The sequence below is a fragment of the Lathyrus oleraceus genome, chromosome 1 (assembly GCF_024323335.1).
Source record: "Lathyrus oleraceus cultivar Zhongwan6 chromosome 1, CAAS_Psat_ZW6_1.0, whole genome shotgun sequence".
In the NCBI taxonomy this organism is placed as follows: Eukaryota; Viridiplantae; Streptophyta; class Magnoliopsida; order Fabales; family Fabaceae; genus Lathyrus; species Lathyrus oleraceus.
In genome coordinates, this window is record NC_066579.1 from 345828383 (window position 1) to 345845250 (window position 16868).

A 16868-nucleotide genomic window follows, 5' to 3' on the forward strand; every position below is an offset into this window, starting at 1 on the left:
AAAAACAAAGCATTACATCTTGATTTTGCCTATCCTTTTCCTTTAACCTCTAAAGTTATCTTGACCACTATTTTTGTTGCAGTTTCTCTCACCCTTTTGACAAGTCAAATTCTTGGATTCTCTTCCACCAAATTTCTAAAAAAATCCCCTTTACTCTTCATGTGTCATTTTCCTTTCGTTCTCTTGTCCTTCTCGTTGAAACGAGCTTGCAAAGAGATCTTCGCCTTTGCCTTATCATAATTTCTCTCCTCCATTCTTTGCTTATGCGCCTCAAGAGAGCTTTGTAGCTCCTATCCGCTCATCATTGCAAGATTCTTCGATTCCTCAATCGCTACGACCACATTCTCAAATCTTGGCGTTAAAGGGCGCAAAATTTTCGCGATAACATATTGCTCCATGACCGGTTCTCCACATGCTTTTACTTGGTTTACCAACCGAGTAATTCTCATTGTGAAATTGTGCATGGTCTCTTTCTCCTCAATTTGAATCAACTCAAGTTGACATTTGTGACTTTATAACTCACCACCTTCGCCTTGTCAGCCCCTGCGTACGCCTTCTCCAAGATTTCCCATGTTTACTTTGATGATTCACAATCACCAACTTTCTTAAAGTTGTTAGTATCCATATATTGATGGATAAAAAATAACATCTTGAAATCTTTCTTTTTTTGCTTCCTCATGTGTTGCTCGTTGTGCAACCGTTGCACAACGAACAATGGTTCTCCTCCATTTGAATCAACTCAAGTTGACATTTGTGACTTTATAACCTCACCACCTCCGCCTTATAAGCCCATGTGTATGCATTCTCCAAGATTTCCCACGTTTGCTTTGATGATTCACAATCACCAACTTTCTCAAAGTTGTCAGTATATACATATTGATGGATAAAAAACAACATCTTGAAATCTTTCTTTTTTTTCTTCCTCATGTGTTGCTCGTTGTGCAACCGTTTCACTTTCGACAAGAGGATTCACACCATTCTTAATCACTTCAAGAACATCTTGGTAACCAAACAACACCTTCATTTGTTTGCACCATTTGTCGTAGATTTTTGCATCAATGATGGGTAAGTTTGCAGGGTTTCTTTCATTAGAGACTGAATTCATGTTGCATACTAGGTGTTGGTGGATTGAACAAGGCTCTTGATGTCAAACGTTAGAATTTAGAACCACGAGATTGGTGAAAATTGGATAAATTGAGTGTAGAGAGGGAGAAAGTGAGAAAGACAATTAACGAGAGTATAATTGGGGGCGAAATGCACATTCATTCAACATCCAGCTTCAAACTGTACAATGATATCTCCAAGGTATATATACAATTACAATAGATTGGGACACAAGTAACAAGCTGAACAAAATTTGAAACTAACTGCCTGTAACCGATTACGCAAAACCTATAACCGGTTACAAATGTTTGAACAAAACAATATCAACTAAGTGGTAACAAGTTTCACATTCGTAGTAACCGGTTACACTAGTTCAAACAACCAAAAATAGTAAGAGCTGTAACCGATTACCAAAACGTAGTAACTAGTTACAACACTTGAATGATTTGATTTCTCACAACTTTTTTTTTTGAAATTGGAAGTTTTTCAATTAGCTCTCTCTTAAGCAACAATATTTTAAAAATACTATTGTTGCTTAAGAGTACAAAAGTGGATCGGAGTCGAATGAGTCCGTATCGGAATCGGTGGAAATGGAGAGAGACTGGAGAGTTGAAGAAAACCAATCGCCATGGTCAAATGAGAAGATTTTATCCTTTCAACTTTTGTAAGAAATGAATGATGTAAGAGGATCCTTCTAGGTACAATATGATAATTATGTTTTCGTTAATTGTTATAATAAGACATTCTTCTTGGGAAGGTTTATTTTGGGTTTTGCGGTACTAAAACCATCTTTTATAGACAATTATTCTAAATGAATGATATCATCGGCTTGATATCAGAGAAATGACATTAGTGTTTTTTGATATTCAAATCAGATAGTCATTTCTTCTTCTTCTTCTTCGTATCCTTCATTTGCATTGTTAGGGCGAGATCAATCCTTGATCTTTAGTCTCTGTACCCCATAATATATGATCTCTAAGAATATATAGTCTCTCAATCCCTAATCTTTCATATATCCTTTATATTCTTTCATTGAACTAAAACTTTATTTTTACATCTTTAATACATTTCATTTAATCTAAATCTTTTATTTTTTCTTTCTCTTCCCTTGATCCAAAACCCCATATACTTCCCCAAAACCCCTCGATATGCTCCATACATGTTTATTTAGACCATTTTCTAAAAAAATCTTTTCACACACATTGAGGTATATCCTAAAATTAATCTTCTAACTATTTTCAAAAGTTGGAGTTTAACTAATCTAACACTAATAAATAATATTAATGTGTTTTATTTTTCCCTATAAATTTTAGAATTATGATTTGATCTTCTATTTTGCTTTCATAATATCTTTCATCCATTTCACCACCGGTATCCGATTCATTGAACAAACTAATTCAGTTCAGGGATCAATTATGATATCAAGTGGTTCCAATCTCCTTGCAATCGCAGTTGCGAAGATCGAACCATGATCCTTCCTACAAAATCCATCACCAATCACCACCGAACTAATTAACGACGGATTCTTTTATTTTTTTTTTTATTTATATTATTTTTCATACCATTTCTCAATTTAACTTTTTTTGATATATCAAAATTTATATTAATATATATTTAATTCAATATCTTGAATACCAAATTGACTACCACGTCCTCTTTTTATCAAAATTTAAATTTAAAGTTTACCAGACATAATAAAACTAAACATTGATAGTAATTATAAAAGAGGGTCAGAAATTTCGTTTTCAAAGACTAATGTGAGCATGTGTTATATTGAAGATCAAAATGAATTTTAATTTTAACTCTACTCTTATAACGATCACATGTTCTATTATTCTCTGAGAATTATTTAAAAAAAAACAAAACTGAAATACTTCCATCGCATGTAAAGGGCAAGCCTAGTGTGAAGTCAACAAAATAAGCGAAACAGAGCGCAGGTAACGGCACCGACGACCACATGTAATGAAAGAAACCAAACAATGGCAGAAACGTAATTAAACATTAATCAAATTAACAAATAAAAATTAATCAAAAAAGAAACACATTAAGCACTTTCTGTTTATAAATACTCATTTCATCTGACACTCACACTGCCACTCTCATCTTCTCTTCCCTTCCAACTTATTCTCCTTCGCCATGATTATTTAACCATTAATTAATCAAATCTAACCTAACATTTCTATTCTCTTATCTTCTTTTTTTTCTGTTTCGAACCCACATTATGGGTTCTGTTTCCACCACCATCTTCTGTTTCCTTCTCGTTACGCTCTTTTCACAATGCCAATCATCACCGTCCAAAAAAACCTTCATAGTTCACATGAAGGACCACGATAAGCCTGCCGTATACCAAACCCATCGCGATTGGTTTTCTTCAACTCTCCAGTCTCTCTCCATTTCCACCGATTCCGATACGGACTCATTCGACTCCGATCCACTTCTGTACTCTTACACAACCGCTTACAACGGTTTCGCCGCCACGTTAAACGACCAACAAGCACAAACACTACTCCAAAACGACGCTGTTTTGGGCGTTTATGAAGATACTCTTTACCATCTTCACACTACACGAACTCCGCAGTTTCTTGGACTCGAATCGGGAAATGGTTTATGGGAAGGACATAGAACGCAGGAGTTAGATCAAGCATCACACGATGTTATCGTAGGGGTGCTTGACACTGGAGTGTGGCCGGAATCTCCAAGTTTTAACGATGCTGGTTTGCCTCAGATTCCCACGCGCTGGCGCGGCGCGTGTGAGAATGCGCCAGATTTTAACTCGACGTTATGTAACAGAAAACTCATCGGTGCGAGAAGCTTCTCTAAAGGCTTTCACATGGCTTCTGGTTCCGGTTACGGAAAAGGATCCAAAGATAAAGAGATTGTTTCACCTCGTGACACTGACGGTCACGGGACCCACACGGCTAGCACCGCCGCTGGCTCTCATGTCGGAAACGCGAGTTTTCTCGGTTACGCTGCCGGGACCGCTAGAGGCATGGCTCCTCAAGCGCGTGTTGCGGCGTATAAAGTTTGTTGGACTGACGGTTGTTTCGCTTCGGACATTCTCGCTGGAATGGATCGTGCGATTCAAGACGGTGTTGACGTGCTTTCTCTCTCCCTCGGCGGTGGATCTGCTCCTTATTTTCATGACACCATTGCGATCGGAGCTTTTGCGGCGGTGGAGCGTGGGATCTTCGTTTCCGCTTCGGCCGGTAACAGCGGTCCCACCAGGGCTTCACTTGCCAACGTGGCACCATGGATTATGACCGTTGGAGCAGGAACGTTAGACCGGGATTTTCCGGCTTATGCAACACTTGGTAACAAAAAACAGTTTTCAGGAGTTTCTCTTTACAGTGGAAAAGGAATGGGAAATAAACCGGTTAGTTTGGTTTATTTCAAGGGTTCAAATTCAAACCAGTCCGCTAGTATTTGTATGGCCGGTTCACTCGACCCGGCTTTGGTTCATGGAAAAGTGGTTATCTGCGACAGAGGAATCAACGCGCGCGTGGAGAAAGGTAAAGTTGTAAGAGATGCCGGTGGAATTGGGATGATACTAGCGAACACTGAAGCGAGTGGCGAAGAGTTAGTGGCGGATAGTCACCTGTTACCGGCTGTGGCGGTGGGGAGAATCATTGGTGATGAGATTAGACAGTACGTGTCTTCTGATGCTAATCCAACGGCTATGCTTAGTTTTGGTGGAACTCTTTTGAACGTTAGACCTTCACCTGTGGTGGCAGCGTTTAGTTCGAGGGGGCCCAATATGATAACAAAAGAGATTTTGAAGCCTGATGTTATTGGGCCTGGTGTGAACATTTTGGCTGGATGGTCGGAAGCTATTGGGCCCTCTGGGTTGCCTGAGGATACTCGCAAAACACAGTTCAACATTATGTCAGGTATCTTGTCTTTCCCTTTTTGTAGGGTATGGTATTCATGAGTTTGCTTTAAATTTTGAATTAAAGTGTGTAGATTGTTGACTATAGAACCATTTTAGGGCAGCTTTTATTGTTGGTCCACCACTACTAAAAATCATTCCAAATTAAATTGATGATTGAAGATGTCCCCCTAGAATTAGAAATCTAACTTTTTATAGTTATATATGATGATGACAGCTGTCTTTTTGAGGAGTGTAAGGTCTTTGAGGAGTGTAGGGTGGGTTAGGACTTGTAATAGCGGGCTAGACTCAAAATTTGTCGCGGTTAAGATATGACTAAATAAATATTCACAAAATATTGAAAATATTAAATTGTGATTAAGTAGGATTTTTATTTGTTTTGTCATAGTTAAACCGCAGCTAATCAACTAATCTATACGGTATCAAAAACTTGAGACGACTCTACTAAGGGAATGATGATAAGATAAGATGTGCATTTAATTGTTGGAGTGTTGATTTTAGATTTGTTGTTTATTGAATTTTCAGGCACTTCAATGTCTTGTCCACACATAAGTGGATTAGCTGCATTGTTGAAAGCAGCTCATCCAAATTGGAGTCCAAGTGCAATTAAATCAGCACTTATGACAACAGCTTATACACATGACAATACCAGGTCCCCACTTCGTGATGCTGCTGGAAAAGGCTTTTCAACTCCATGGGCTCATGGTGCTGGCCATGTCAACCCACAGAAAGCACTTTCTCCCGGCCTTGTTTATGATGCCTCAACGAAAGATTACATTACCTTCTTGTGCTCCTTAAATTACAATCCTGAACAAATCCAACTCGTTGTTAAGCAACGCAGTGTCAATTGTACTAAGAAATTCTCTGATCCTGGTCAGTTGAATTACCCTTCTTTTTCGGTCGTGTTTTCAGGTAAGAGGGTTGTGAGATATACTCGCATTTTGACGAATGTTGGCGAGGTGGGTTCTGTCTATAATGTTGTGGTTGACGGGCCTCCTACCGTGGAGATAGTGGTGAGACCTACTAGGCTTGTGTTTCAGAAAGTAGGGGAAAGAAAAAGATACACTGTGACTTTTGTGTCTAAGAAGAGTGCTGATGCTTCTTCGGTTAGGAACGGATTTGGTAGCATTCTATGGAGCAATGCACAACACCAAGTTAGGAGTCCAGTTGCTTTTGCTTGGACAAGTTTGTGAGTGAATTTGCACTTTTAAGTACTATCTTCAAGACAAGTCTTTACTTTGGTCCAAAAAAAGGGAAAAAAGAAGGTGCTTGAGGCTTTGATGCCATTCACAACATAACATTATTTAGTTAGAAGTTTAGGAGGTTGTGATTTCTTTGTTGTGTTTTTCTAAATGTGGTGGAAAGGTTGGAAAACAAGTTGAGATTGAAAAAGGGAGTGAGGAGTGGTTTTTTTTTCTTCATAATTTCTTTAGTTGTTGTGTTGTGTGCGGTAAAAGTAATGTAACAAAACAAGGGCGTTGATATTACATAAACGTCCTTAAGGATGGATTAATTTGATTCATAAATTCGTGCAAAATCAGGAGACTGGATTTTATTTCATGCTCATTTAAGAATCGTACTTTATAACTAAATTCTTCAACTTATATTAGATTTTCTATTAGAGCTAAGTTAAGTTACGGTGTGTAGATACTGTGCCGTAATTTAGTGTAAACATAACACAGCTCTATTTATAAGTATGCATTTGAATTATATATATAAAAGAATTAAAGGCACTTATAAGTTTTAAGTTATAAATTATTTGAATTAGTTTATAAAAAAATAATTATCAATTAAAATAAGTTATAAGCTTGTAAGAAAATAACATTACTAAACAAGTATTTCTTAATAGAGTTTATATTTATAAATTACAAAGTCAAAGTATGATACTGTCAACCTTCCAGTATAATCGGAAGAAAAATTATTCAATTAAAGTATGATACTGGCAACCTTCAGTATAATCGGAAGAAAACTTATTCAATTTTAATTAATGATAATAAAAATAAGATTAAACCATATTATAGTCCTCATTTTGCTCTTTTAACTAAATAAATATATCATATTAGCTCATTAATTGTCCATAAAGAACACATTAGTCATTCAAATGATGATAATAAATGTCAACTTTTAAAGACCTGTTTAAAGATCTGTTTAGCGACAAAAATACAATCCTAAAATATATTTTCTGAATTTTGAATGTCATCTTTTTCAGCATCAATTTTTTATGAACCATTGATTTTGTTTCTGCAGACCAACAAGAGCATTAGAATCTTAGCAATGACTTCTAGATTCATAAAATCTTGTTAGGACTCACAAAAATAGTGTATTTATGACTGATCTTAGCAACAAAATCTTCATCTTATTCATCAAACACAAGGTATTTGTGATTGATTTAGAGATGCAATCTTCTCCTTTTTAATCAAACACTTAGTATTTATGATTGAGATAACGACAAAATCTTCATTTTTTTTATTGAATTCAAGAAATTTGTATTGATTTAGAGACGAAATCTTCACCTTCTTCGTCAAATTCAAAATCTTATTTAAATTTTTATCAAATTTTTCATCTTGCCAAAAAAATCTTTAAAATGAAATGATTTAATTATATTAGAATCTTTTTGTTTCATACAAGAACTAGAATTGTGATCGATTGGTGATGATGGACTCCTGATGTGAATGATATACGGCAGGACAAGGGTGGACTTACAAGATTAACACTCCAACACTCAAGTCAGTTACATAGTCTAAAATGAGCGAAGTGAAAGTATGAGATCAGAAAGTGTACCTTAAATCTCACGTGTGCCAATTATATATGATGGATAATTTTATTTGGCCTTTGCATTTTTGGGATTGATATTTGGATCTAACCCAGATTGGGCATTAGACCGACCCACAATTTCCCCCAAGGCTTTTCAGGTGTTTTATCAGTTGAGAATCTTTCAAAATTACAGTCGGCATCTCATTACCAAAATCGACCATAAGGAGAAGTGGGAATGCCATGAGGAAAATGTAGAAAGTAGTGGGGAACAAGAGCATTAAGTGTGTTCCCGTCATTGAGACGTTTTCTCCGATTTTCAGACACGTGGCCTTATGCTCGCAGGTTTGGGTGTGACTTTCTTCTTTAGGGCATTCGAGTGCACTTGAGTTCGCTTGTATTCTCAAGGAGAAATCTGACCATTGATATTTAACTTTACATATTCTTTTAATTCTAGTTTCTACTTTTTTTCTCTATATAAGGGTTTCTTGGTTCTTTGGGTGAATTTATTTGCCATTTCTGAGAGCCAAATTCCTCTTTGCGAGAGCAATTTCCTTTTTTTTCATAAACCATTTGCTTGAGCGTTTACTCTTTTGGAAAACAGAGCTTTCCATTTTGCATTTAGCCTATAACCTCTTCTCTTGATCTCATTCTCTACAAGTACCATTCTTACCATAATCTCTTTTTCTCATTTCAAGTCTTTATTTTTGCTATGGCTCATATAAACGATCATCCTGTAAACCTGTCTAGTAATTGTGGGAGTAATGGTTCCTTTCCCTTTGTTAGAACAGAAACCTCTGCTAGTTCATATTACAACCTCTCATTTACTAGTCATTCCACTCAAATGATTATAAGTGTTTTTGATGATTTTTAGTCAGAGAAGTTCTCTAGAGATTCTCTTGATATGGAAAATTCTCATGACGAATCTTTCTTCGACGCTTTTCTTTCTGACGATAGTGCTAGAAGTGATCGCACCGTCAATTCTGCGTCCTCTCTTTCTATAGCCTCCTCAAATTCAACTCGTCATGCTTTGGCTTTGCTGGAGGTGGTTGCTACTGGCTTGAATAGGGAAGAAGCCCCCCCCTTCATAAAAAATTACCGGTCCACTTTTGGCCAGGATCCAATTGATGTCAAGATTAGGGATCATCTCAAGCTTGAGACTCAATCTACTAGTATTGTTGGCTCGGACCATCAAATATTGTTCGAGTTGGTGAGATACCCCAAATAAGATCTGGTCTCGTGCAATCGTCTTATATGAAATGATATAACTAGGTGGAATCTAAAATATTGGGTGACTAGATATGAAGTTGCAACTGTATAGGTGACTGCAAATAAAATTGAAACAACTTAGGCGTATGAAGTGATGCAACACATTTTGGCTAGCAAACAAAAAGGGATATGCTTACCATATAATGACCTAGTCACAAAGATCTTAGAACATGACAGTTTCAACTTTTAAAGATAAGAATCTAAGGAAGATGTACACAAAAATAGGACAAGTTTCTCTAGAAATTATGAGGTACAAAGTATTCAATGGAAAAGTAATTCAAAAACCTTCCAAAGGAAATAAAAGAGGAATGTGACAAGAAGCACTCGTGGATCTAGAAGATTTCAACTATGATATTCCTAAAATGTCATATGCTGAAGACCTACTTAAAGAAATAATCAAAATACTAAATTGTAAAAATGATAAGATCAACTTCTTTTCCTTTCACTTTTCTTAGACTTAAGATAACTACCACCAACGATGTTCGATGATGATGATGACAATGAATAGTAGGCTAACCTATACATCTTCGTCTTTAAGTGTGTTTAAATTAAACTTTGTTGCATTATTTCTTTTCCTATTATAATTTATTGCTTTCATGTACCTTGAATTCCCGTTTTCCTTGAATCAATGAAATGTTTTCCTTTTAACGTTTTTGGCTATGTGAATAATGTGCTAGCATATTTAAAATTCTATCTCGTGTCTTTACCCGCCTTTTTTATTATGACAAATGGGGAAAACTATACTCTTAGGGTAAGTATAACATACTCTCTACTCATGTGAGGGAGAGTTTAACTACTACAAAGTTTATCTACCTGTTTTCTTTTACAACCTCCCTGAGAGATGCGTTGTCATCATAAAAAAGGGAGAATGTGGAACTATGTGCTTGTAGGTTTAATTAAGAAGTGCTCAAATCTCATAGGAAAACAAAATATGAATAGCCATGAAAACATAATGGTTTTAATAATGACAACACCTTAAGATGTAAAACTCTTTAAAATGACCTTTATGACAACAACAACAACAACAACAAGCAAGCTGGTTAATGCGTTCAAAGTTTCACATGATAATTGATCAAACTATTCCTCCTAATAAAACTTAAGATTTAGGGTTTGATGATCACCAGTGATATCCTCTGATGATGGAATTTGACTTGAAGATATCTCAAGTATCATCTATAAGAAGACTCAATTTAAGTGCTCATATGATTGGTATATCCGACAAAAGACTTGAAGCTTGAAAGTATGAAAGAGAGGAAGTGTGATAGCTCACCTGGTCTGTCTGAGTGATCAGTGTCTTGTAAAAACACAAGGGTGTTATTGTAAAGTAGTATGGGTAAATCATACACTCACTAAAACTATTTTTGAATCCTCTATTTTTCAAATTAAATCACCTAAAATATTTTTGGAGCTTAGCCAGATGATTTAGGAGCTATCAGATTGATTTGTGAAAGTTTTTGAATTTCCAAATCGATTAGACCAAGTGCCTATTGATTTGATAAGGGAAAAATTATTTTATAATTGATTATGATAATGTCTTAAATAAATGTAACATATTTCTATCAAAACCTTCCAAATTGGGCTCAAACGGTTAATTATTTGTTGCACCTAATCGATTAGCCTTAAGACCTAATCAATTAGGTGAGTTAATTTGCCCATTAATTGCTTCCTTTTTTGAATCATCATTTAGTCTATATATAGAGACATTCCCTTTCATTTATTTTCATTCATAAAACATGATATCTCTCACCTTACTCCCGCTCCATCTCGCTCTTAATTATCTTTCATTTTTTCACATAACTTTTTGTCACAGCTTTCATATCTCGAAAAATACGATCCTTCACGATGATCATGGAAAAAATGATTCGAGCAGAGTCGTCACCGAACTTTATTTATTCCAATGAAGGAAAGGGAAAATATCGATAAAACCTTTAAAAAATAAAATGGTCATCGCAACCGAATTCAAGTTTGGGAGTCGATTACGCAACGAAAATGTATTAACATTTCTGGCATCCGTTGTACTCAACGAGAACCTTTTAGTTAAATTTGCGATTGAATATTAGCTTATGTTAATTATTTTATGCAATTAATCAAAGTGCAAAAAGAAAAGGGGTCGTAAAAATGTTTTTATTAGGGTACTTAACAAGATTGTGAGTCTTGCTCATACGTATCTCCAGGTACGATGAAGAACTCAAAGCTACATAATTCTTGGTAGCTAAGAGTGTTGGTTGATTAATTTTAGAGAATGAATGTTTAGGTCACATTCTAACGGTCAAACATTGACTTGTTTTCTTGCAGATGAGAGACTTATCATTTGCTTGTTTTGCGGTAGAAGGGATCATGTTTGATCGCATTCTAGCAGCTTAAACATTTAGTTGTATTCTCACGCATGGGAGACTTAAGAGCTTGTTTGTACAGGCGTTAGAAAGGACTAAAGAATGTTCATTTGTGAATTTTTTTCCAATCGCACGGGGGAGAGAAAATATAGGTTTAATTGGTTTCGATCGCACAGGGGCGAGGAAAGTTAGATTTAACGTGTTTGAATATCTTAGGTGATTGATGAATATTCAAACAGTAGGCTAAGCGCGGCCATCACATGAATATTCGGTAAAGGAGAAGAAATTACTTCCACCCCAATCTTTTTTAATCGATTAATTATGAAATTTGTATGGTGAATCAAGTCATGTGTCTTTAACGGACGACAAATATTCAAACGGTAGGCTAAGTGCGACCATCACACGAATACTTGGGAAATGAGAAGAAAATTACTTCCACCCCAATCTTTTTCAATCGATTAATTATGAAATTCGTGTGACGAATCAAGTCATGCTTCTTTAACAGACGACAAGTATTCAAATGGTAGGCTAAGTGTGGCCATCACGAATACTTGGGAAATGAGAAGAAAATTACTTTCACCCCAATCTTTTTTGTCCACGAAAGAAATTAACTCAATTTGTTTATTTAAGAGTGTTTTGAAACGATTGAAGAATGTCCAAACGGTAGGCTAAGTGCGACCATCACATGAATATTTGAGAAAGGAGAAGAAAATTACTTTCACACCAATCTTTTTCAATAAATTTATTTATTGCAAGAAAACGTTGGATTAGACGATTTGGTTTGAATATGAAAGGAGCTTGACATTGGATCAAACATTTGAATTGCGGATGAATTGAGTTATTAAAATGATTTGAAGTGAGTCGAAGTGATTATGAAATCGAAATTGACATAATTCGATCAATTTTTAATTATCAAAACCAATTGATAAAAATTTAATTAAACCACTTAATTAATATAATAAAAATTAATTATCAATTTTTTTGATTAAATCAAATATTCAGGGTAATTAAATATAATTATTAAAATTAACTAATTTAAACAAATTTTAGTTAACTAATTAATAAAATTAAAACAAAGTCGGTTTAAAATTTATTGAAGCGAATTAATCACAATGTGCTCATAGCCGGTTTGTACATAACGACAACAAAATTGAAGTGTCGTAAATAAGGACCGAAACGTGACGAAAATATCATATTGATGTATCGAGAATTTAAACATCATAACATCATATAAATGCCAAATTCGCGGATCAAAGTACGATCAAACAATACAAGCAAAAACAATTACATTTACATATTCACCAAGCTAATACAACATATACAAGTAAATGGTAGAGATGTAAAAATCCAATTTAAGTTGGGCCCAATCCTACAACCCATATTAATCCTAATTCTTTTGTTATTGCATAAAAAAATCAAAAGATAAAGAGCAATGTCTTCACAAAGGAATCTGGTGCTCATAACATGAGAGATAGGTATCATGAGTTTTTCTTTAACTTCAAAATCTCGCATGGTAATTCAACATGTGGCATATAAAAAAAATCAAGGAAATAAAAACAAGATTAATACAAGAAAAGCTGACAACTTTACCCAAGAGAAAAACGAACAGTAATGCTCTAACATATCTTTACCTCATCTCTCTTATGCATTTTTCGAATGACACCCTTCCCTCTCATCTGTTACTTCTTCTTCAAATAAACAAACAAAAGAAAACCTCTTCCTTTCTCGCTCATGAAAAACGCAACATCAATATTATTTACAATATCTTCACAAACTATTTACAACAATAACATGGAAGCTTTAAAACTTTGAAATCAATATAACCTCCCTGCATATAATACAATCTAAACTGACCGGTATTTATCATAATGTAACACGCAGGTTGCAATAGCATGATGCTTACAACGTTATAACTCTAACATCAAACACCAAAGCAACAACCAAAGCGAAAACCAAATTCCCAATTGAAACAGTGGACAATGTAATACCAAAGAGAGCTTAATTCAACTTGTTATCGAAATCTAAAGAACAAAATGCAACACACAAAAACATAAGCGTATCCGAGCAAAGATGAAAAAATACCAACCAAAAATTGTGCAACCACTGCGAGGGATCCAAGTGGTGTTGCTCAGAGCTAGGGCCGGCCCTGTGAGGGTGCGAACAGTACTATTGCATAGGGTCTCTGACTTTTTAGGACCTCGAATTTGATAGATATGATCAATATAAATATATCATTAGCTAATATATATTACTAATTCCGTCTTTAACATATTGTTCTAGTGTAGTCGAGCGGTAGTCATATTATTTTGGTAGTAATACAATCCGACAACCCGGGTCCAATTCCTTGTTCTTACATTTTGTGTATATTTTTACTTCTATAAAAAAACGTCACCACAGCAGCCTACATTCTAAATAAATTATATTTAAATTTAATACTGCAATTAACTTAATACATTTTTTTCTTTATTAATATATTTTATAGATTTATAAAAAAATTTAAGAGGTAAGTTTGGAGATATTTATATTTTTATATATTGTGCATCGCTACATTAATAAATTTGAAATAGTAGTTGTGACATTATAAAAATTTATAATTTTATATTGTTGATTGTTTATTAAATAAAACACTTCATTATTAATATTGTGGAAATTGTTCAAAGAATTTTTTTCTTTTATTAAATTGTATGAACTCTTTTTATAAATCGAAGATAGTAAGAGAAGAAAAACACAAATAACTAAACTTCGATAAATTAAATTTCTACATAATATTTTTTATTATCTTTGTCTCTATATATTTAATTTTATTTATAAATTAAACAGAATATGTTTTTTATTTGTTGTATTTTTATCTATTAAATAGCTAATTTTAAAATAGAACCGAACCTCCAAATTGATTGGGACGGCCCTGCTCAGAGCTTTGTGTGAGCAATATTGTTGCAATGTCGGAGAGGTCATGCGCCACTCCAAAAAGGTTGATATGACTTTCTTAACTTGCTCTCAGAAACCATTTATGAACTCTTTCTCTAAAGTACATACCAACATGCTTTATTGTTTATGGTTTGTTAGTTTTAATGATATGTTCACGGTGAGTAGTTTGAAGGATGAAATGAAAGTTGTCGGGTGGTTTTTAAGGGTGTGGTTCGGAAAACGAACTCAGGGAAGTCATGAACGGTGAACGCAACTGAAATTTGGATATGGAGAAATAGTGGTTCACGGTGTTTCTGTTGGAAATAAATCCTTTTTGTGTTTAGGAAAAGTGTGTGGGAATATTAGAGGCTTGAATAGAAACTTGGTAGGTAGGAGAATTATTTATGGAAGAGAGAATTTTGTATTTTTGCTTAATACAAAAGTGTAGGATTACATCTCTATTTATAGTACTCTAAGGAGAACTTTAGACACACTAAATCTAGAGAGTTCTCAACTCTAGACACTCAAATAGTATTCTAGAAAATATTACAATCTTAAGAAATATCTAGACCCTCTAAATATTACAAGACTTTTCTAGAAACATTACCCAAAATAAACTAAGCCCAAATAACAAAACCCAAAAATCAAATAATAAGATTAGACCAAAATCAAGTTTAATATTTCAACATCCCCCCTTAAACTTGATTTGTGACTCCAAGCATATTCCTTAGCTTCACGAAAGTTTTCAACTTGAGTGGCTTGGTGAAAATGTCAGCAGATTGATCTTGAGACAATACACACTTCAACTTCACCTTGTACACCCATCTTATTCCGATTTCTTTATGTCCTCGTGGAAGTGTAGTAAGTTCCCATGTATCATTATTCGTGATTGACTTGATTTCTTCGTCCATGGTGTCTCTCCACTTTACGTTTTCAACTGCTTCTTGATAGCTTAGAGGCTCGCAATAACCCAAAAGACAAAAAAAGTTAATGTCATTTATGTTTTCGGTTACCTCATAAAGCTCTTCAATACTCCTTAGTCGTGGTGTCCTCTCACTTGAGCTTGTTTCATCCAACCTTGGTGTCGGTGATGTCGGTGGTGTAATATTTTCCTCTATCATTGGTTGTTCCATTTCGTCTTCTTCTTCAAAGTAAGGAAGAAAATCGTACTTGTCTTCTTGAACACTCCAATCCCAACAATCTTCTTCTTCGAACTCCACGTCACGACTTATGACGATCTTTCCACTATTTGGATTATAGAGCTTGTACCCTTTGGAGCTTGAGTCATAACCGACGAATACATACTTCTCACTTTTATCATCGAGCTTTGTTCTCCTTTCATCAGGAATGTGAGTATAGGTAATGCTTCCAAACACTTTGAGGTGGGAGATCCCGTGCTTCCTTCCACTCCATGCTTCTTGTGGTGTCTTCTCATGGATGCTTCTTGTTGGGGAACAGTTTGTCAGATAAACCGCACATGCCACTGCTTCGGCCCAAAACTCTCTCGACATCTTCTTGCTCTTAAGCATGCTTCGCACCATGTTAAGTATGGTCCGATTCTTTCTCTCTGCTACTCCATTTTGTTGTGGTGATCTTGGCATTGTTAGTGGACGGCGGATTCCATGATCTTCACAATATTTGTGGAACTCATTTGAAATGAACTCTCCTCCTCGGTTAGATCTCATGACCTTAATGGAAAGACCACTTTCTTTCTCCACAAGGGATTTGAACTTCTTAAAGTTTTCAAACACTTATGACTTCTCCTTCAAGAAATAAACCCATATTTTTCTAGAATAATCATCAATAAAGAGGAGAAAGTATTTACTCTTACCAAAAGAGTTTGGATTGATTGGTCCACAGACATCAATGTGTATGAGCTCTAGAGATTTTGTCGCTCTTGACATTGATTCCTTTGGAAAGCTTTTCCTGAATTGCTTCCGAACTAGACATCCTTCACATAGTTGATATGGGTAGTTTATACTAGGCAAGCCTTTCACCATTTCCTTCTTTGATAAACATTTTAGACTGTCGAAGTTGAGATGTCCGAATCGTAGATGCCATAGCCACGAAGAGTTGGTATAACAAGTCTTGACACACTTTGCAACATCATTTTGAATGTTCAAGAGGAACATTCTATTATTTGACATAGGCACCTTAGCAATCAAGTTATGTCTACAATCTCTTAAGAAAAGACTATGTTCTTTCAAGTGGATGTCATAGCCTTTCTCTAATAATTGACCCAAGCTCAAAATATTATTCTTCATGTTAGGAACATAATAGACATTGGATATAAATTGATGACTCCCATTCTTTAAGCGTATAAGAATTTTACCTTTGCCTTTGACCGGTATCTTTGAGTCATCTCCAAATGAGACATTTCCAGTTGTCGCTTCATTGATCTCTACGAACATGCTTCGATCGCCGCACATGTGATTGCTTGCGCTGGTGTCGAGGTACCATTTGTTTCTTTTCTCTTCAATTTGGTTTTAGCACGCGAGCAACAAAGTTTCTTCTTCTCCGCCTTTTTCTTCTACAAAGTTAGCTTTCTCGACAACTTTCTTCGAGAATCTACACTCAGATGCACCGCGATCGATCTTCTTGCAGTTGAAGCACTTAAT

The 16868-nt window shown here is 35.2% G+C and overlaps 1 protein-coding gene across 1 annotated transcript; it reads left to right on the top strand.

Annotated features, from left to right (window-relative positions):
* Positions 1-3179: 3179 nt before the first annotated feature.
* On the top strand, positions 3180-6527 carry LOC127135819 (subtilisin-like protease SBT1.8). The gene is made up of 2 exons (XM_051062455.1): positions 3180-4991; positions 5516-6527. Exons 1-2 carry the CDS (start codon positions 3326-3328, stop codon positions 6181-6183), a joined length of 2334 nt encoding a protein of 777 aa, XP_050918412.1. The 5' UTR covers positions 3180-3325; the 3' UTR covers positions 6184-6527.
* Positions 6528-16868: the final 10341 nt, after the last annotated feature.